Source organism: Bos indicus, chromosome 17 (genome assembly GCF_029378745.1).
Source record: "Bos indicus isolate NIAB-ARS_2022 breed Sahiwal x Tharparkar chromosome 17, NIAB-ARS_B.indTharparkar_mat_pri_1.0, whole genome shotgun sequence".
Lineage (NCBI taxonomy): Eukaryota > Metazoa > Chordata > Mammalia > Artiodactyla > Bovidae > Bos > Bos indicus.
Window position 1 is genome coordinate 12097425 of NC_091776.1, and position 22471 is coordinate 12119895.

General features: G+C 43.6%; 1 protein-coding gene across 1 annotated transcript; it reads right to left on the reverse strand.

The window, feature by feature from the left end:
* Positions 1-6933: 6933 nt before the first annotated feature.
* LSM6 (LSM6 homolog, U6 small nuclear RNA and mRNA degradation associated) lies at positions 6934-22062 on the reverse strand. Its single transcript, XM_019977958.2, has 4 exons — positions 21913-22062; positions 13806-13921; positions 10325-10438; positions 6934-7337 (listed from the first exon to the last, which is right to left on the reverse strand). The coding sequence occupies exons 2-4, from the start codon at positions 13897-13899 to the stop codon at positions 7303-7305; spliced, it is 243 nt and encodes an 80-aa protein (XP_019833517.1). The 5' UTR covers positions 13900-13921; positions 21913-22062; the 3' UTR covers positions 6934-7302.
* Positions 22063-22471: the final 409 nt, after the last annotated feature.

Genomic DNA, 22471 nt, shown 5'->3' on the forward strand with positions numbered 1-22471 from the left:
ATATAATGAAAGGAGATGGTAAGGAGAAGAGCCAAAGAGGAGTCATAAGTAAAACTTGTCGAATACAATATATCTAACAGGAAACAGGACGTGGCCTGGTTGGATTTTGAGCCCCACCTGTGCTCAGGGCTGGGTGTAGCGGTTTCACGGGGGTGGGTCCTGCTTCAGTGAGTGGGGGTAGGGAAACCCTGAGCACACGCTGTGGGGGTGGGGGCATGCAGAGGAGTGGCATGGTAAGTCTTCCTCTAGAAGGGGCACGGCACCAGATGCGTCAGTCTTTATCAGACATCTGAGCACCCCGGCCTGTGATCAAGGACAGTGGATGCAGCTAGAGTTGGGCCAGGGAAGCACTGGAGATCCTGACTCACACACAGCCCGTCTCCATCTCTCTCCTGCACTTAACTGGGTTTGAAGCTGCTGCTTCTAACATGAAGAAGCAGTGAAGGTCTGCTGGGAAAACCGCCTGTCATGTAGTAATTAGGATTCAGGAGACTTGGGTGGGGAAAACAAATTCTAAGCGACAGTCATCTCAAAAAACTCAAGATGCAGTGGCTGCAGACACAGCCAAAGGGCAGCTTGTACCTCGGCCGGGGTGTAAAGGGCTGCCAGCCGCCTATTGATCTCTCCTGTCACACCCGAGCACAGCGCCAACAAATCACTGTCAGCAGCAGCATCTTTGAACGCAGAGGACAGCAGTCTGTGCTCGCACCTTGGGACCTTCTTCCTGCGACTACTGGGAGGATGAGTGGAAGAGAACACTGATTTATTGATTAAAGGCATAATCAACGGAGGAGTCAATGGAGCTCAGCACTTAAGAGCCTGATCAAATAGCAGTGGGAACGGTTATTCTGGTTGCAGCCACTCCCCGAGTCACCCGGGCAAATCACAGAACTTCTTCGTCTCAGGCTTCAGCATCTGCAAAAGGGCACTGCCTTGTTCAGTGACCACAAAGGGAAATCAAGGCGGAAGTGTGATCCTGCTGCTGCTGCTGCTAAGTTGCTTCAGTGTCCGACTCTGTGCAACCCCATAGACGGCAGCCCACCAGGCTCCCCCGTCCTTGGGATTTTCCAGGCAAGAATACTGGAGAGGGTTGCCATTCCCTTCTCCATTACATGAAAGTGAAAAGTGAAAGTGAACTCGCTCAGTCGTGTCCGACTCTTAGCGACCCCATGGACTGCAGCCTACCAGGCTTCTCTGTCCATGGGATTTTCCAGGCAAGAGTACTGGAGTGGGCTGCCATTACCTTCTCCGAGTGTGATCCTACGGGAGAGGAAATGATCCCAGAAATCTTTGCATCTGTGCTCATCCCAGAGGGACTCAGGAGAGGATGTGAGGCAGGCTTGGCCCAGTTCAAAGATTAGGTCCTCCTAACGAGACGTCTTTAACAAGTAGGCAGCATGTTCCCTTTCTCAGAATACAGATACCTCAAGGGGTCTCAAGTACACTGAAAGTGTGTCTGTGCTCAGTCGCTTCAGTCGTGTCTGACTCTTCACGACCCTATGAACTGTAGCCTGCCAGGCTCCTCTGTCCATGGGATTCTCCAGGCAAGAATACTGGAGTGGGTTGCCATGCCCCTCTCCAGGGGATCTTCCTGACCAGGGATCAAACCCACGTCTCTTAGTTCTCCTAAATTGGCAGGCATGTAAGCGCCACCTGGGAAGCCCCACTGAAAGTGAGAGCCATACAAACCTAATGTCTGAAAAGTGAAGAGGCTAGTTTTAGATGAAATATACCCTGTGCCTCTGAGACACAGCAGACACAGAGCATGGCTGTGACGTATATACTAAAAGATCCACGCCTCTCCACAATATATGGACAGAATACCTATTTGTCTGGTTTGGAATCATGCAGACCTGCTCTATGGAAAAAGATTTTCTTATCTTCTGCTTTTTCTCTTAAATCTAGAAATATAGTAATTGGGAATTTTTAAGGTATCCTGCAAAGCAATTGATCCAGACCCAGCTTTAGAAACTACAGAGCAATCACCATTTTCCTTTGGAATCTCACGAAGAAGTGGTGAAGGCATCAGGAACACAGGTCCCTCAATGTGTCTTAAAGAAGAAATGCTTTTTTTCAATGCAATAAAAATCTGAGATTTTGCAGTTTTGAATTTGGTCTACTTCTTCCTTTCTGTAAGACAAATTCATAATGCAAAAAAATACAGTTTAACATACTGTGAAGGCTAATTCTGTGAAGCAGCTTGGCTAGGCCACAGTACTGAGGTTTTTGGTCAAACATTCTAGATGCTTCTGCAAGGGTATTTGTAAGATGAGATTAACATTTAAACCAGCAGATTTCGAGTAAGGCAAAATTACTCTCCAATAATGTGGCTGGATTTCATGCAATCAGTTGAAAACTTCATTAGGAGAAAACTGACCTGCCCAGGAGGAAAAATTCCGCTGGAGACTGCCTTTGGATTCAAATTACAATTCTTCCCCCAGGTCTTCATCAGCCAACCCTGTAAATTTTGGTCTTGGCAGCCTCCACAATTCTGTTACCCAGTTCTTTAAAATAAAAGCCCCCCACTTTCCCATAGACAGACAGACTGACATGCACACACACACACACCCTCTTGGCTCTGTTTCTCTGGAGAACCCTAATACCCATACTGTGGTAATATTTGGAGAAGGAAATGGCAACCCACTCCAGTGTTCTTGCCTGGAGAATCCCATGGACGGAGAAGCCTGGTAGGCTGCAGTCCATGGGGTCGCACAGAGTCGGACACGACTGAAGTGACTTGGCAGCAGGCAGCAGCAGCAGTGGTAATATTAACACTCTTCACCAGTATTTCTGGTTTCTTCTTCTTCAAGGTCCATGATTACACTTTCCTGAAAAAGTAAGGCAAACCGTGGTCACGTAACTTGCTTTGACTAATGAGATGGGAGTGGGAGTGACCTGTGACTCCCAAGCAGAAGCATTTAAGAGCCAGGCATCATGCTATCCACTCTTCCCCCAGGGCACAGAGCCTTGAGTCATGTTGAGGTGGCGGAAACATAAGATGTGCACCCTATGCCTGGGCCCCCAGGTGACCTCATGAGCGGAGTCTCACCTGCGAGCCCCTGTGGTTGCACAGCACGAGTGGAAATCATTTATTTGTTTCAAACCACTGGAATTTGAGGGTTGTTTATGATTGACACACCGCCTGGAAAAAAAAAAAAAAAAGTTGTCCAGTATCCTAGCATTATCCACTCAACCAGCTGATTACAATTTTTTATTTTCTTCATTATTACAAGTTCAGTAGGACTTCAGTAAACACTGAATAGTGATTTGGAATGTTGTATGCACATAATGGTAGTAAAGCCGTCTCTCTAAAATTATTTTATGTAAACTTTTCACCAACTGGCCTCTTCTTTAATCCAAATTATTGGTAGAATATTTTGCCAAACCCACGGGCATCCACTCCATTATAAAACTTGGAATAAATGGAGTCCATATGGATTTGACAATTTTGTAAACAAGACCTCGAAAACTAGTCTATTCCAACTGCACCAATGTTTTATGATTTTATGAAGATCCTAGAATATATCCACCTTCTATCTGCTATAACTCCCAAATTACTACTAAGAAGAGACAATCTTTTAGTGAGACAGATGACTCAAAACTGAAAATCTGGCTTTCACTAGATGAAAAAAAAAAAAAAGAGTATGAAGACAGGAATTTGAACCATATGGGCCTGTGAGGAAACGGGATGAACAGATGGAGATAATCAGATTTCAAAATTATCTAGTCCTGAGGTTATCTGGAATTCAAGATATGAACATATAGTTGAGATGATCAAATCCATCTAAAGTGCTCAGATTTTAAAAGAATTCTCAAACACTTGGTTCAATTAAAAGAAAGGAGAGTGCCATTTTTCTCCCATAAACACCTAAACCTACAAACTTAGTATGGAGAGCATGAACAGGGTCACGTTTATTGATACTTCACTATCCCCACAGGGCCTAGCACAGTGCCAGCCCACACTTACCGTTCAATACACGTGACTTCTACCACTTCCTCCTAACCCACTGCCTGGCCCCTTCTCCCATCTCCTAAATGAGGGAATCAGGCTGAGAGAGGGGGGTCACAGCCAGTGTCCCAGCACTTGGCCTGTGCCTTCTTGCGCACCACTTCTGTGGTCTCACCCCCACTGTGGCTAACGGGACTGCAACGGGGGAGTTGAAGCTGCTCAGTTTAGAGAGACATGCCTGGGTGCGCTGCCCTGTCCTTGCACAAACTGGATAAAACTAGCTGCCGGATATTCAGACCCTGGAGGTTAAGCCTAACTCCAACTTTTAAAAAATATTTACTTATTTAGCTATAGCTGTGTCAGGACTTAGTTGCAGCTCGCAGGCTCTGTTGCCCCGGGGCATGGGAGATCTTAGTTCTGTGACCAGGGATTGAACCCACATCCCCTGCACTGGAAGGCGAATTCTTCACCACTGGACCACCAGGGAGGTCCCTCAAGGCTATTAGCTCTTAGATGGAGTCTGGCTCAACAACGAATGGGGCCATCTTAGTAAAGGCAGTCAGAGACAGGCTGTGGAGTGCAGGAGCTCCAGAAACAAGGTCACGGGAGACAAAGACTGTAGTTTGTCTTCCTTTTCCCAAAAATTTATTTTAGCAGAGAGAAGATGGGTTAATGCAGTAGAGAACGGTCCTGGCCACAGAACGAGCTGGGGTTTGCCTCTGAATAGGAGAGCTGGCCCATACTTTGAGGATCATTTCCTGAAGACAAAGGTCAGCGCCAGCCCACAGTAAGAGGACAGACTGGCCCTGTGGCCTGGAATGCTGTACTGGGGTCACTCATGAGTCAGTGTGATTATCAAGGACGGTGTTTCCCCTCAGAGGCTGCTTCTATTCTTATAGACTGTTACGACCGCCACGGTGATAAACCACACACAGCAAGTCATCACTGCTGCATTCTCAGACCTCACGCGAGTCCCTTCAACATGGACTGTTTGTCACATAATGAAGCTCTCCACATCGCCCTGCATAAAAAGGCTGAAGACGCAAAGCATCTCAATAGCATTCCCTTCCTGAATGCTGAGACGTGAACGTGGAGATCGCAGCACATGCCTGCCATCTGTATTTGTACTTGTCAACAGCTCTGTTTGGGGATAAACAGTTTTGAAGTAAGAATCAATTCAACTTGTTGGAAGATTAGCCGAGGAACAGCTCACAAGACCAAAACAGAACATGAAGTCAGAAAGCCTTTAAAAAAAAAAAAAAGTCAAGCACAATTTTCTGTTTCTCACTAAACACTTTTGTCACAACCCAAGATAAAGAGCTGGTTGCTGGAATTTGGGGGCAGAGAGACAGGGAAAAATGTATTTGCTCAAGTGAAAAATTCTTCAACTCGGAACAAATGTCTTTGCTACAATGTAACTGGAAATCATTCACTGACCTCTAGGAGACTGCAGTCAAGAAAAAAGTCATTTCAGCATTTACACTTTGTTTCACGGTTCTACGATATGAAGGTATCCACAGGGGACAACTCGCATTGGTACAAGTGAATAATACAGTCCTTTGTTACCATAAAAACGGCAGCATTTCCTGAAGTTGATCTTGATTAAAAGTAGTTCCATGGTTGAAAACACTACTCCACCATAGAGCTATTAGAACAGAGAGAGATGGCAAGGGGGAAATAAAGACATAATACCAAAAGGGAGGTCAGGGGAGAAGTTAGTAAAAACAGGATGCTACAGACTGGTGGGCGATAACAACAGAATTGCTTTTAGAAGCAGCTGATGTGAGCGAATGAAGGGGTGCGGGAACCTGGCAGCCCCATCTTCTACAAAACAAATGAGAACACGTGTGCTCCACTTGGAAGGACATTCATTTTCCCCTTAGACGACGTCATTTATAAAAGAGCAAATTGGTGGTTTGTACTTAAGAGACCGAACCCTTTTCAAGCCCGTCAGGGAGTGATAAATTATTGAAGCATGGTTTTATTTTTGGTGTGCACACAGTAAGACCTTGTGAAACACTGCTGTTCGTTTTCCCGGGGTTATTAATTAAAAAATAATTGTTTCCAATCACTCTGTGATCTTTAAGCTAAAACCAGACAAAATATCACACATGCCTCTCCAGACTCTTCTCTCCTCTCCTTCCTCATCCTGCCCCCACATCCTTCGGCCAGGAAACGGGTGCAGCTTCACAGGGGGGCTCCTGGCACAGGCCTGCAGTGCAGAAGGCAGACGGCTGCAGGCGGAAGACCAACATGATGGCCACACCATTGTCTCAGGTTCCTTCAGCCGCAGTGCCCAGATGTATTTGTTGCTCTGAGAGCCAGCGTAAACGGTTCAGGGAATACAGCAGGATTGAGGGAAGTGCGTAAACAGAGTGGGAAACCCTCCTCGCGGGAGCCACATGAAGAGGAGCCGCCCTGTGCCAAGTGACGTGGTTGCTGGAGCTCTGCTCCCAGACGAGGTACTCAGCTGGAGCTGGAGAGAAAGGCTTTCCAGGAGCCCCTCCCTAAGCAAGGGCTCCGAGAAATTCTGCCCGTCACAGACGAGCAACTGGAACCTGAAATGAGTTTACAAACTCCAGGCCTCCCTTTCATGCAAGTGATGGGTCAGACTGCACAGGACTGGCTCCTCCCCGCCACGTTCCCAAAATGAGAGGACGGCGTGGGAGTCCAGCTTCCGAAAAGGGAGCAAGAAAACCCACCCGGTGAACTGCATCCAAAAGATGCAAAATGACTGTGCACAGGCTTGGCATCACAGGAGTGTTTCCACCTGCCTGGCAGGCTGCAGCCCTCAGAACCGCCCCACTCCTTTTGTGGAAGCACCACCTACGAGACCCCCAATTCTATTTCCTATCAAGGTGGTGGAGCAGAGGCTGAGCGTCTGGTCTTGGGGAAGCTACGCAGCCTCAGACCTGAGACTGGACGCCTGGTGGCACGTCTTCCTTAGAGCAACCTGCATGGCAAACACGAGAGGACACGAGAAGGCCGTCTCTACAGAGTTTTATTAGCCTCACGCCCATCATTTCAGTCAGTCCCACAGACAAAGCAGTCAGATCAAATGGCGTTGCTTGAAAACTTCCATGTAGGGAGAAAAAAATTTTCTTGCCACTTTAAAAAAAAAAAAAAAATCTTTTTGCTTTCTGCACACTGACATAGAGGTAAAAGAAAATGACTGCAACTTAAATATGAAAGAATTCTTTACAATTAAATCCACAAGTTTACACATGTATCTCAATCATGTGTCAGTGAAAAATCACCAACTATTTCAAAAGAGGAAAAATTATATGACAGAAGAAACAAAAAACTTGATAAAAAATATATCTCGGTATGAAAAGTACTGTGTCTTGGTGTCTTCACATCCTCCTCTTCTGTGTACTTATATACAACACTGAAAAGAAAAAAATGAACAAACTGAAACAAACTGCTCTTAAGTATCATAACAGCCAGTTTTAACGACATACAGACTTCAGCCTGATACCTCTGCAAATTTCAGAGTAATCTTCAAACCACACAATAAGTTCTAGAACTACTGTAAGGCTAATTTTATGATTTGAGACCTGGGTTTGATGTCTCAGAGGACTGTGTTCTGGTCTTAGCCATACATCTGGCTAGACTTGCAAATCATGAACAAGGGGATAAAATAACATGTATGTGAAAGTCTCTGGAATCTTAGAATGGTTTATAAATTGCAGGTATAACAATTACACTTATAGTCAAAGCATATTAGTAAATCTACCAGGCCAGACTTCAGACTAAAAACAGTTAGTTGCATCCGTCTCTTCAATATAATCACTAAACTTCTTGTTTACTTTTTTAAAGTTACATCAGGGTAAACAACAGCTGAGGAGTTTTAAATTTTTGTTAAAGACACCAAAGTCCTTCTTCTGAGTTCCCTGTAAAGGGTCAACCTTTGGTGTTATCCAAAGTCTTACTCAGCTAGTCCTCTCATGACCACCCACACAAACTCTTCAGGGTATGTGTGGCACATCTGAACCAGACCACACTGGTCGACCGGCTCACGGGAGGCAAATTTCCAGCAGGGGTTACCACCCCTTCCACCCCGGCGCCTACCCCGATTCTGACAGCTTTGTACAAAGTGAACACTGACAGATATCTTGATCAAAGGATATGGTACAGATTAATCAGATAAGCCAGGATCCTCTTTAAGAGGCTAGGATGTGAATTATGGAGTCTAAAGATAACTAACCACCACTAATTACCCCATGGAAAAGGTTATATAAAGGAAAGCATCAGAAGGACAGTGGAAACACCCCAAGGAAACTGGCCAAGTTTGAGATGTTGAGTGTTATGTGAAAGGATCCACCTTATCACCTCTCACAGAACCCATAGCTGACTGCTGTTATCAGCTGTCTTGAGATGAGGAAAGATCATTAACATTTCTCCGTGAGTGGAAAGAGTCAAATAAAAACAATATTAAAGATAGGAGGCCTATTCTTCTTCACACTGGAAGAACTAAAAAGGGAAGATACGATGTGACCCAAATGTTTATAGCAACACTATTTACTAGAGTCAAGACATAAAAGCAACATTAAGTGTCCACTGACAGATGACAGACAGATGGATAAAGAAGGGTACATGGAATATTATACAATGGAGTATTACTCAGCCATAAAAAAGAACAAAATAATGCCACTTGCAGCAACATGCATGGACCCAGAAATTATCATACTAAGTGAAGTAAGTCAGATAGAGAAAAAGAAATATCATATGGTATCACTTATATGTGGAATCTAAAAAAATGATACAAATGAACTTATTTACAAAACTGAAGCAGATACCGAAAACAAGCTCATGATTACCACAGAGGAAGTGGGAACAGATAAATTAGGAGTTTAGGAATAGCAGATATAAACTACTATACATAGATAAAAACTATAAAGAGAGACATATAGTTTTATCTTTATGTAGATATCTCTCTATATAGTTTTTATTTATATAAAGGTCCGTATAGTCAAAGCTATGTTTTTCCAGTAGTCATGAACAGACTTAAGAGTGGGACCATTAATAAGGCTGAGCACCAAAGAACTGATGCTTTTGAACTGTGGTGTTGGAGGAGACTCTTGAGAGTCCCTTGGACTGCAAGGAGATCAAACCAATCAATTCTAAAGGAAATCAACCCTGAATACTCATTGGAGGGACTGATGCTGAAGCTGAAGCTCCAAAACTCTGGCCACCTGATGGGAAGAGCCGAGTCATTGGAAAAGACCCTGATGCTGGGAAAGATTGAAGGCAAAAGGAGAGGGGGGATGCAGAGGACAAGATGATTAGATAGCATCCCCAACTCAATGGACATGAGTTTAAGCAAACTCCAGGAGATGGTGAAGGACAGGGAAGCCTGGTGTGTTGCAGTCCATGAAGTTGCAAAAAAGACACAACTGAGCCACTGAACAACAACAACAAATGCAGATAAACCACAAGGTCCTACTGTAGAGGACAGGGAATTATATTCAATTTTATAAACTATAATGGAAAAAAATCTTAAAATAATATATATACATTCAGTTATATATGTGTGTGTGTGTGTATATGTGTGTGTATGTGTATATAACTGAATCACTTTGCTATACACCAGAAACACAATACTGTAAGTCAACTACTTTAATAACAAATTTTTAAATAAAATAAAATGAAGACATAATGTGAAGCAATATGGTACTGTATAGACAGGAGATAGAATATCTACCATAAAAGTCAGGATGTTTAGTTCACAGCAAAGAGATCTAATTGTAAGGAGGTGGAAGAACTTATCCAGAACTGGAGGATGCACAATAATAAAAAAACAGAAATCTAGAGTCGCAGAACTCCATTTGGGAGATGAGACCAAAAAGCAGGGATGGGTCAAAGGATAAATCCCCACAGTTTTGAGGTCTTCCCTTGAGTACCTTCAGAGCCATATTTCCTCTTTGGTCATCTTTGCCAAACTAAGGGATTCAAATCTCCCACAAGAAAAGCATTTCAAAGCTTGACAGAGAAACAGGACAAGTTAACTGTCAAATGATGCAAACCAAAGGTAGCAGGGAAATACTGGCCATTCTCAGAGCCAGAGTTCCAACTGCCAGGTGAAAGACGGCGTTGGGGGAATATAACACATTGTATCCGAGAACAGAGCTCAGCGCCAGTGTACCAAGGCCCTCGTCAAGCACAGGGAGGGAAAAAGAGAATTTCTAGTTCCAAAATGCCGTGAAGCACCTAAAAGAAAAACTGGCCACAGCAAAGATTTTACAGGAAATTAGAATTTAAAAACCAACAAAGCAAAACTAAAACTGAATTATCCAGTAAACCTGCTGGTGATCTGATTATAAAGAAAGAGGCCTATTGTGGATGCTATATAACTGTAGAGTGAAGGGCTGTTACCATTGTTTCCTCGGATAAATGCATCCCCATACTTATTCTTCAGCTGTCCATTTACATACTCCTCTGTCTGCTCCAAGGCTATATTCATGTAGCCATCCAGGCAAGCCAGGACCCCTGCAGACGGATTCAAAGAGGAGACACACAAAGCAAAAGAGTTGAAAATTACAGGGTATACCTGAGAGCTGACAATCTCTTCATTCATTAGCTCTTACATGCTTAATATAAAAATTCACACTGTAAATGCAACTCAATAGAGGGAAGCACAAAAAGTCTTTGCTTTCTCTCCGTCTGAATGGAGGTCAAGGCCCATACAGCACCAAGGCCATCGCATACCCACAACTGATGGCAGCAAAAACAAGGAGCTGCTGCCTTCCTCAATGGATGCGTGGCAACAATGGCAAACTTTTAAAACCTTCACAAAAGCAACACAGAAAGAATATTCCAAGTAAAATCCCATTCTTTGACAGCTAAAGACAGGAGCAGGCAGTTAGGCGCGAACAAATGAGCACGAGCCACGCCTCCTCACGCCCCCGGCATGGCATTTCTGACTTCGGCCACTAAGGGAAATATGGCTCTGGCCGGTTTATCTCGTTCTGTCACAACATCCCGTGCAGCAGATGAATGTGGTCCAGGGTTAAAAGGAAGTCTCCACAACGTGTTAAAATAATGGAGAAGAGGAGACAACAGGTGTCCTGAAAGAACATCTTCACGCTGGGACTCCCGGTGAAGCGAGACGTGAGCGCGCAGGCCCCAGGCTGCTTCACAGCACACCCCTCTCCCTGTCGCTCCACGCAGAATCTTTCCCAATCCGGACAGATACAGAAAAACTGCCAAAACATCCCAGGCTTTTTAGGAAATTGTTCAAGTGAATCTTTTCAATTGTGTTAACATGGCATCAATTTTGCAAGATTTGATCTGATGATCCTTCATTTAAAAAGACTAAGATATGTAAACCACTGACTTCTGAGTTTCTAATTTCAAGTGGCATTTTCCAGAAAGACAATTTAAGTAAAAACAAATACTACAAACTTGATTCGATTAACCAAGTCGACAGTTCCATTTAGTCTCAATTTCGTTAATATGCTCCTCACTCTCTGCCTTTGCCCCCATTATCCTCTCAACAAAAAGTTTCTTTTCAAAACTGTGTGTGTCTGTGATAAGAGCCCAAGACAGTAAGCTAACAAACCCTCCTACAGGCTGCGAACTTTCAAAACATCAGCATGGATTGGGAATAATTAATAATTATTTCCTATCAGAAGAAAAGCTGAAGCTACAACTTTATGGTTTCTTTCCTGCTATATCTAAACCACAGCCATAAGTGAGCAAGAAACTTCTGAGACAAGCTACATAAATGTTTGAAAATTAATTAAAAGCATTTAAAATAAAATCTTCCCTTCTAATAAAAATATTCTCACAGCAAAGGGTTGTTTTTTTTTTTAAGAAAAAGGTTCCTAGAGGTTGTAAATATGATCCTCTCCTGTATTTTAATCTAACAAGGTTGAAGGGAAATTGATACAGAGAGCTGGCTTTTCCCCCCCAGTATTTTTATTTAACCACATTCTTTATAGGATGCCCTCAATAGTGTACATATTCTTCTAATATATAGAAGCCATGGCCAGACATTCATAAAAGGAGAAAAATTACAGTTAATACCCATATGAAAGGTTGCTGTAACTTACTAATCAAAGAAATACAAATGAAAGGAGTTATTACTTGTGGAACTAGAATGGAAAAGTCGAAAGCAAGGCTAACCCAAGAATTGAGAAAAACACAGACAAGAACAAACCATCTGCCCTGATAGGGGCCAGTTGGTACCCTCTCTGACTCTGAGATCCTAGCCCTAGCCCACAAAAATAAAACCGTGGTCCATACACTCATGGTACTCCTCTGCAGCCATTCAACTGTCTGTATCATGAGAGAACTGAAGGCATTTTTCTAATGTTAAAAAAAAAAAAAACCAGAATGCACATACAACTGATCCCACTTATGTAAAACTATGCTTCTATGGAGACAGATCCAAGTGGGTAAGGCTGATTATCTCTGGATGGTGGAATTTGGGGAGATTTAGCTTTCTTCTCAGAGAAGGCAATGGCAACCCACTCCAGTACTCTTGCCTGGAAAATCCCATGGATGGAAGAGCCTGGTAGGCTGCAGTCCATGGGGTCACTAGGAGTCGGACGTGACTGAGAGACTTCACTTTCACTTTTCACTTTCATGCAATGGAGAAGGAAATGGCAACCCACTCCAGTGTTCTTGCCTGGAGAATCCCAGGGATGGGGGAGCCTGGTGGACTGCCGTCTATGGGGTCGCACAGAGTTGGACATGATTGAAGCGACTCAGCAGCAGCAGCTTTCTTCTATGTACAGACTTCCCTGGTGGATCAGGGTAAAGAACCTGCCTACCAATGCAGGGGACGCAGGTTTGATCCCTGGGTCAGGAAGATCTCCTGAAGAAGGAAATGGCAACTCACTCCAGTATTCTTGCCTGGAGAGTCCCACGGACAGAGGGGCCTGGAGGGCTACAGTCCATAGGGTCCCAAGAGTCAGATACAACTTAGTGACTAAACCACCACCATTCAGTATAAAGTCTCTAATTCCATTACAAAAATCAAATTACACTGGAGATATGTTATTAATGTTCAGAAACTAATACATAGACAGCAAAGTATTTCTTAACAAGGCTTTTGAGTCAAGCTTAAGTCTGAGTCCTAGGTCCTCCCTTACTAGGTGGGGATAATCAACAGAGATCTCAAAAGGATTTACGTGATGACAAGATAAAAATTAAAGTGATTCATGCACACTGGACCCATAGTAATCTCTCAATAAAATTAAGTTTTGCATGTGTGGAAAGTGGAAAAATCTCAAGAGACTAGAATCATTATTCAGGAGAGTGAGCAAGAAAAAGCTTTACAACTCTGCTAATGAATTAGCTATCTACAATTGTGAAATATTCCCAGTAATTTAACATATCTTAATTTTGGAAGGTTAGGAATTTAGTTATTTCGGAAAGTGAAACTGGATACCTTTCTTCCACAAAGTTAGTTTCAGCAGTGTCAGAGCCTCTTAAAAGGGGCACTTCATTCTCTCCAAGAACAAGATGTCTTTGGACACCCCACACATTACGTGAGTGGGAAGTTCACGCTGTGAAATGATACTGCCTAAATAGCTGCTCGCCAATCTTGACTACTTCCACAAAAACAAATGTGACTGGGCCAAGGAGTTCTTCAGAATCCAGTTACTCAAGCCTGGCTATCACCAGGCATGCAGGCACACGAATCCCAAAGCAGAGACAGGAGCCCCAGATCCGGCCAGAAATCACAGACACACGCTCTGTGGTCAGTTACCTTTCTAAAATGAACTGTCTCCGGGGTAGGAAAAGAAGTGGGCGTAAAATCTGTTGACAACCAAGGCTTTTTTGGTCTACTGGGTACTTTGTTACTTCTTTAGCAAACAGCAGTAGGGATAAAGCCCGGAAGTCTTACCTCGATAATCCACTCCCGAATTTAGCTTCACCACAACTGGTCGCCCAATGATCTGCTTCAGGAAGTCACTGGGCGTTTGCTTCCGCAGACTCATTGTAGCAATCCTGATCAGAAACCTGGAAAGGGCAATGAAGGCAATGCCAAAGGTAGTCAGCAAAAAAACCAGGAAGCCCTTAGGGTGTTTATAGGAAATCAAGTGTCAGAGGGCCACATGCACAGAATCAACAGTACTCCACCACCACGGCCTTAACCGCTAACCAGATTCCAGTACCTTCCAGAAGCCAGACCCTAAACTAAGCGTTTATACACATTACCTCATCCACAGCCTCATCACAGAACAGCCCCGGGTTTCCGGAGTCCCTGTTCCTAATCACTTGTCACCACGGTTCCCCGCACAGTCAATATACCCATTCCCACCACTCACCCAACACTTGTTTTATGCTGAGTGCTCTGCTACGATCCTTCAGAACCTACCAAATGTCATCTTTATAAGAACCCTGGGAAGGTTTTAAAATCCCCATTTTGCTGATGAAAATAAAGGCCCAGAAAGATGAAATAAAAGTGCCCCAAATGTGGCAAAATCAACGTCCAAGTTTGAATCAGTCATGTTTTAAAGCCACTGTTTATGCAGTATTTACAACAACTGATGTCAAAACAGTATCTCTAGAGAGAATTATAATCATAATTGAAAGCTAATATTTGAATGTACTACAGGCCAGCACTTATGTAAGCACTTCCCATGTATTAATCCACTTAGCGCTCAGAGGTAGGTGTTGTTTTAACCTCATTTTACAGATGACTAGAGACAGAAAGGGCTAAACAGCCTGTTCAAGGTCACATAGCCAGTAAGTAGATGGCCAGCCCATGTCTTAATCACATCTTTATGTTGCCTCCTGAAAGCTGGTAATGTAGCCAGATTTTTATTTATCCTATTATGGCAAATAAACTCTATGACAAAAAAAAAAATCCAGTATAATAGGGGTCTGAAGTAGGGAAACAGCATTATACACCCAAATCAATCACAGACATACATAGCTACCCATCGTGCCTTTAATATATTTTTTAATAAAAATTCATCCTGTTTTATAAGTTCGTGCTTTCAAAATACTTCAGTAAACAAATATAACAAAGCTGCAGTTACTTAAGCAAAACGTGGGAAACTGATTCTTCTGTTTCAGTCATATTCAATATCACTTGTATTCAGCAGCCATACAGCATCACCCTGAAAAAAGCATGGGTACAAGACGTGAAGGACTTGCCTCCAGAACTTGCGTTGGGTTTTGTGTTTTCAATCAAAACTTTTCATTAACCATTCTTCCATTAATAGCACTACTTATTTCACTCCAAGTTTCTCCACTCAAATGATCTGAATTCAGGCTGAAGATCACTGTATGGAGGTTTTTTCAGCATGAATCTATGTAGACTCAGCAGCAGTCTGGGCAAGCTAGAATGCTAGATTTTATTGACTCTTCCTTGTTTAACAATGTTTATGGACACACTCTGCAAAAGAATTCAAAAACCGTACACACAGGCTCTCACCTTACAGATTTTAGAATCTAGAAGAACTTAGACTCTTGTTTAAGAGCATAAGCACAAAGTGATTTTGCTTAGTTCTCAGTTGCGTCTGACTCTGCAACCTCATGGATGGTGGCCCGCCAGGCTCCTCTGTCTCTGGGGGTTCTCCAGGCAAGAATACTGAAGTGGGTTGCCATGCCCTCCTCCAGGGGAATCTTCCCAACCCAGGGATTGAACCCAGTTTCCCACATTGCAGGCAGATCCTTTACCATCTGAGCCACCAGGGAAGTCCAAGAATACTGGAATGGGTAGCCTATTCCTTCTCCAGGGGTTCTTCCTGACCCAGGAATCAAGATCTCCTGCATTGCAAGCAGATTCCTTACCAGCTGAGCTACCAGGGAAACCCTCTTGTTTAAGAGTGTGAGCAAAAAGTTACTGTAACCGAAGTAAAATAATTTTCTTTAACCAAGAAAAAAAAAAAAAAAAAAACATATCAAAATTAAATAAAATACAAATTTCAAAAACTATTCTTGAATTTGGGGCTGGTACTTGGCCCATCCATCATCCATTCCACCTCCTCAAGGGTGAAGGATTTTTTTTTTTAATGTGATCAACTAATTATTTTGCTCTGTAAATCTTACCTTTTCCATTCAATTGCCAGTTTATTTTTTTAGCTACACAGGTTCAACAGATAACTGACATTTCAATTACTATTCAGGACAATCACTATTCATTCATGACTCAGGCCACATAACAAAGTTATTTATGCTGTTTTGAGCCCAAGAAAAAAAAAATTACAAAGTAAATACTGTAGCAGATTCAGTACCTTTAGTGAGTTTAGTAAAAAGAAATAAATCTTCCCATTTATCTATAAAGTGCCTTATTTCTCTATAGAACATGCATTGTTCTGTGGCTGAGGGGCTGAAGGCCCCATAGAGACTCACTCATTGAATCTTAAGCTCATTTCCTGTCAGATGCTAAATCCCATTATGCCAGCTTCTTCATCTACAATATTGACAGAAAACTAGCTGTTCATTTTCTGCTTAAAAACCTCACTAAGATGCATTCTGACATGAAAATCTATTAACTACCTTGTCTGAAGTTAAAAGTCAATAGAGAAAAGTTCTCATTGCTTTCTGAGACCCTCTTCTTGGGTTATGACCCTCAAATTTGACTCAAATAAAATTTTTCATTTCTTAAAAAAAAAAGTTAAAGATAAATTTTAACCTAGACTGATAGTTTGCCCAACTGATATTAGTTATTTTTAAAATGTTACTGTCTTTCCTTGCCTTTTAAAAAAGCAGATACATTCTTCTAAGTTCTGCCATTAAGCCTCATCTTTACCCCAATTAACACTGATCACTTCCTGAAGGCATTCAACACTTGAGATCTTTATGCAGCACCAACTGGGGATATAATACCAATAAGAGTTGACACTCCAAAAGGGGCAGAAACATGCAAAAGGAGGGTTGCTGGTGGTTTTTTTTAATATTTATTTCTTTTTATTTATGTATTTATTTGGTTGATCTGGGTCTTAGCTGTGGCATGCGGGACCTTTAGTTGAAGTATGTGCAATTTAGTTCCCTGACCTGGGATGGAATCCTAGCCACCTGCACTGGGAGCCCAGAGTCTTAACTGCTGGACCACCTGGGAAGTACTGGAGAAGCTTTTCAAAGTCGTACGCATTTGGATAAAATTATCCAGGGAATAGCACATAGAGGAGACTCATTTAGCCCAGGCCTGGCAGATCAAAGAAAGATTCCTGGGGGTGAACCTGAGCTGAGTATGGAGTAAAAGGAGTCTACCAGCCTAAAAGGCAGAGAAGGCAATGGCACCCCACTCCAGTACTCTTGCCTGGAAAATGCCATGGACAGAGGAGCCTGGTGGGCTGAAGTCCATAGGGTGGCTAAGAGTCGGACACGACTGAGCGACTTCACTTTCACTTTTCACTTTCATGCATTGGAGAAGGAAATGGCAACCCACTCCAGTGTTCTTGCCTGGAGAATCCCAGGGGCGGTGGAGCCTGGTGGGCTGCCGTCTATGGGGTTGCACAGAGTTGGACACGACTGAAGCGACTTAGCAGCAGCAGCCTAAAAGGAGAGAAATCTGAGCGAAGGCATTGGACAGTGTTTGAGTTTGAAGGGAAAATGCTTCCCTATGCCTGGAGGACAAGCAGCAGCTGCAGACGGGAGCAGGGCCACCAATGCAGGAGCAGGGCAAGTCAGGCTGACCGCGTGGCCCCGAGCCTGCAGGTCAGGGCCACACGTGGATCACCTACATCACTTGGATATCCTGACTCAGTAGTGCTGGGGCGGGACCCAGGAATCTGTGCCAAAGCCTAGGGGACTCTTCTAAACTGGGCAGCGTGGGAAATACTTGTGTCAGTGACGGGGACCCTGGGAAGCTCTGAAGCAGAGATCTGATCGACTACAGATTGCAGACAGGCCCTCTCACTGAGTCCTGGCATCACAGTTTACCATCTGGCGGTTGTTATCTAGTCGCTATATTGTGTCCAGCTCTTTTGTGACCCCGTGGACTGTAGCCCACCAGGCTCCTCTGCCCATGGGATTTCCCAGGCAAGAATACTGGAGTGGGTTGCCATTTCCTCCCCCTACTTGGTTACCTGTCATTATTTGTTCTCTTTCATATACCTTATTTTTTTTTTTTTTATGAATCTTTTCTCCCTCAAAAGACTGGAAGTCATGTAAAAGAAGAGACTAGTACTCATCTACTCCCCAGAACATCAATATTGTGCTAAATCTTTTAGAAAAAAAAATATTTTTTTAAGTTCTTTGTAAAGAGGATGGTTGCTTCAAACACATTTTATCCATCACTTTAGGAAAGTGTATCTTTTACATTCGTCTTCATTAGGCTTCCGTGGTACTCTTGGTTACTTAACGACTCGCCCATAAATCCATTTTGTGTGAGTAAATTGGTCTCGACACCACAATTTTTCCCATGACTTGGCTCACGTAATTTTAAGTTTTCATCTTTTAAATTGGATAAGGCAGAAGGAACAGTTCTGTTTCTGAAGGAAGAAAAAGCCTCTTGAACCATAAACACGTAAGAGGAAAAAGGCTTCCTTGCTTCAGGGTCACCTTGATAAAATTTCTGTTCAAAATTAAAGCCGTAATCACCCTCTAGGCCTCCTCTCCCTCCCGACTCCTACTCAGGCTTGTTTTAAACGACCTACTCTCATAAATGGCTATTAAATCAAAAGCAGTATATTTCCCGACAGAAGCTCCTGAGAGGTCTGGTATGAGAACATCTGCTGACTGCCCTGGCAGAGGTTTTTTCAGGTAGAAGAAAGGGGAGCGGGGTGAAGAACCAAACTATATTCATCCCACTAGGTGTCAGGCCACGTGAGATTCCTGAGCAATTCATAGAGTAACCCTGGGAGGTGGTGAGCAGAGCTAAGGCTTGATCCTAAAGCCGGGGCACTTTCAGAGGTACAGCTGCCCTTCTGAATAAGTCAAGATGCTCTCATTAAACCTGGGGAATGGCCAGAGACACAGTGAGAGGTCTATTTAGGGGTGGGGCCTTCCATGGTGGCTCAGATGATAAAGAATCTGGGTTTGATCCCTGGGTTGGGATGATCCCCTGGAGAAGGGAATGGCAACCCACTCCAGTATTCTTGCCTGGAGAATTTCATGGACAGAGGAACCTAGAAGGCTACAGTCCGTGGGGTCACAAAGAGTTGGACACGACTGAGCAACTAACACACACACAGCACTGGGTTGGGGGGAGGGTGGATACCTAAAGTGACAAAGGATTATAAATTAAGCCTGTGGAAATATATAAAAATGGTCAAATGGAAAAATATATATATATATTTAATATGACTGAGTTATGTCATTGAGCAAAGACATCCAACTCCTTGTTTCTTGGCAATGTTCACTGTAAACTTTCCCCCATTTACAGTTTAGGGTGGAAAAAAGATTGCAAAGGAAAAAACTGCAGTGAAACCTAGTACTACAACCCAAGTAAACACAGCTGTAGGCTAATACGTGAGTGTCAGGGAGGGCACGAGACACGGTGAAAAACAGCTCTCCATGGATTTCCCTTTCCAGACAGTGGATACATGACCCTCTCTGAAGGCTTCAAACCAACCCCTCCTTCCCACCCACAAGGGGCTACCTTCCTCCCTGCTCTCCTGGGTGCTACGCTGACTTGGCCCTCTGCACATCCAGAGCGCCTCTCGCCAAAAAAAAAAGAAAAAAAGTTGTGTATTTGCAACATACTGATTGTCTGGCTCTGTGAACACCTGGAATTTTATTGGCTAGGGAAAGGGCCCCACTTTCAGCTCCATCCTGGGGTGTCTAGCACACCCAGCCCCTGCCTCTGTTGTGGAGAGCTGTCCTTGCTGTTCAGTCTCTAACTCGTGTCCAACTCTTTTGCAACCCCATGGATTGTAGTCCATCAGGTTTCCCTGTCCATGGGATTTCCCGGGCAAGAATACTGGAATGGATTGCCATTCCCACCATTGTTCTCTGATCTTAAAGCAACAAAAAGTTTTAAAACATCTTCAAGGGTTAACAGATGAAAACCAACAATGAAGTATTAACCATGTGTCAGAGTATAAATTGTAACTTATTAGATATTTTATTCCAACATATAAAGAATCTGAAAACAACCGTCAAAAAAACCTTGAAGGGACGGTGACTCTAAATAATGAATTTCTAGTCCTGGCCATGAAAACATCACTTTTCCCACTTTTTAGTGCTACAGATCACTCAGGATTACAATCTCTGTTATGTGGCACAATTCTAAAACAGTAGACTATGGAAATATATACATACATGTAAAATATTACACTTATATATATATATATACACCTATTACATACATACATGTATACAGCCGAATTACTTTGCTATACAACTGAAACTAACACAATATTGTAAATCAACTACAATAAAAAGAAGTAAATAAAACAACCGAGTAATCCAGGGGCATAAGTATCTCTAAATTCTAATCCTGAGAATGTCACTGCGCAGTGCGAGACCACATGTGTAAAGACTACACACTTGGGATGCGGGAAACCTGAGTTCTAATCCCAGCTCCGTACTTAATTAGCAGTGTGCTTGGATTATTCACCATTCCACCTCTCCAGGCCCTGGGGTTCTTCATTTGTAAAATAAGGGAGTTATGCCAGAAGATCACTTAAGACAGACTATCGCTTAAGGGATCATCCGGCTCTAACATTCAGTCAAGGCCGATGCAGTAACTCCAACAACACACATACACACATTCTAACATCCTCTGACGTGCTCAAAGTCAAGCAAGTGCAATCATCACATATCACTATCACACACACACACACACACACACACACACAAATCCAAAGAGGCTCAACCTTGCCGGTTGATATCGTAAAAAAGAATTACTTTTGGTGAAAAAGGCACAGTCAAAATGATGGAAATTACTAAAACTTTTTTGGCAAAACAATTTGGCCATGTGTATGAAGACTTAAAAAGACCCCAAAAGATCACAGCATCTATTCTAATAACTTCACTTCTCAGAATTAGTCCAAGAGAAGAAAACGGCAACCCACTCCAGTATTCTTGTCTGGAAAACCCCAAGGACAGAGGAGCAGGGAGGGGTTCGCAAAGGGTCTGACTCGACCTAGCGACTAAGCACCATGCAATCAACTTAAATATTTTTTTAAAGAAAGGTTTATCAAAGTATTGTTTGGAACATTAAAATGAAGCAAAAATCCACAAACACTCTAAACGTCTCGTTATCGGTAATAGTTAAGTAATTTACAGGACCTACACAACGATGGTTTAGGCAGCAAATAAAAAGAAACAAAAAATAGAAATTATATTTAGGAATGATTTCTAAGTGAAAATGAAAAACTAAACATACGATTAAGTGACACAATGGGTACAGCCTTAGCTCAAGTACAAACCATCCCACGCAAGAATAAAATTCTGAGACTGTCGTGTCGTGAACACTATTTTCTTCAGTAAACTCTTCTGTATTTACATTTTTCTCTAATAAGGGGTGGGGAAAGAACAGAACAAATCGCTCTCAATATTATCTGCATCATCGCAATTCCAGACACGGTAATACATGCTGACCACGCAGGCACACCACTGCACAGGAATGCCGCCGCGATAGGACTGAACACCATGCAGCCGTGGGCATCCCCAATCTGACAACTCCGGAAGCTGGGCCAGCGCAGCCTTTAATTCCCGGGGGTCAGGCGCAGCCACGCCGATGCAGCGGAGGCCAGGCAATTCCGGGCGAAGCCTGGCCCCGCGTACCACCTTCCCGCCGAATCCCCGGGCGCAGATCGGGACTGCCTGCGGAATCTTAACCACCAGGAGCGGTCTCGGGAGCCGACTTGGTGAAGCCCGGCCGCTGCCGTTCCTCCCCGCGCGATCTAGGCGGCCCTCGGGGAGGGCTTCTCGGGGTGGGGATCGGGAATCCCGGCGCCAGCGATCCCCGATCTCCCGGCAACGGCAGGCGCCGAGGACCGAGCCTGAGCGCCGCACCTCGCGCGGACCCGCCACCTGCCGCTCCCGAACTCCACCCGGGGCGAGGGAACACTAAGGCCTCCGATGGCCCGCGCGGCCGCACAGCTCACCTCGCGGCCGGGATCCGAACCCTTACTCCGGTCACCCCACAAGCCCAGCCTCCGCCGATCCACCGGGCGAAACCGAAACTGAAATAGCCGAGGCGGCGGCACTTTTCGGACTCAGCCAATCATTGCTTTCCGTGACTACGGCAGCCCGCGAGGACCGAAAACCGCACCGCGCCGAAGTGCGCAAATCCCAGAATCCGAAGATGAAGTTGGTGCTTGGAGTCAAAGCGGAAAGCACTGTTTCTCTCTTTTAACAGAAAGCAAATGCCACTACCCCTCCCTCCCCCACTCCCTCGAAGAAAAAAAAGCAACACTGGAAGTGATCTTTTAATCAGGATTTCTTATAGGCTGATATGTTAAAAAAAAAAAAAAAAAACTTGACGTTATAGGAAACTGGAATTCACTGCTAAAGTAATGACTATGCACACTTAGAGATGTCCTGAAATTGGATAACTAAATGCAAATAAATAAATAAAGCAAGCAACCTCGAATCTTTAAATCCACTTTTGGATTTTGCTTAAATGTGTGAAGACGAAGTCGTTATAAGCAAGAGATTGTCTCC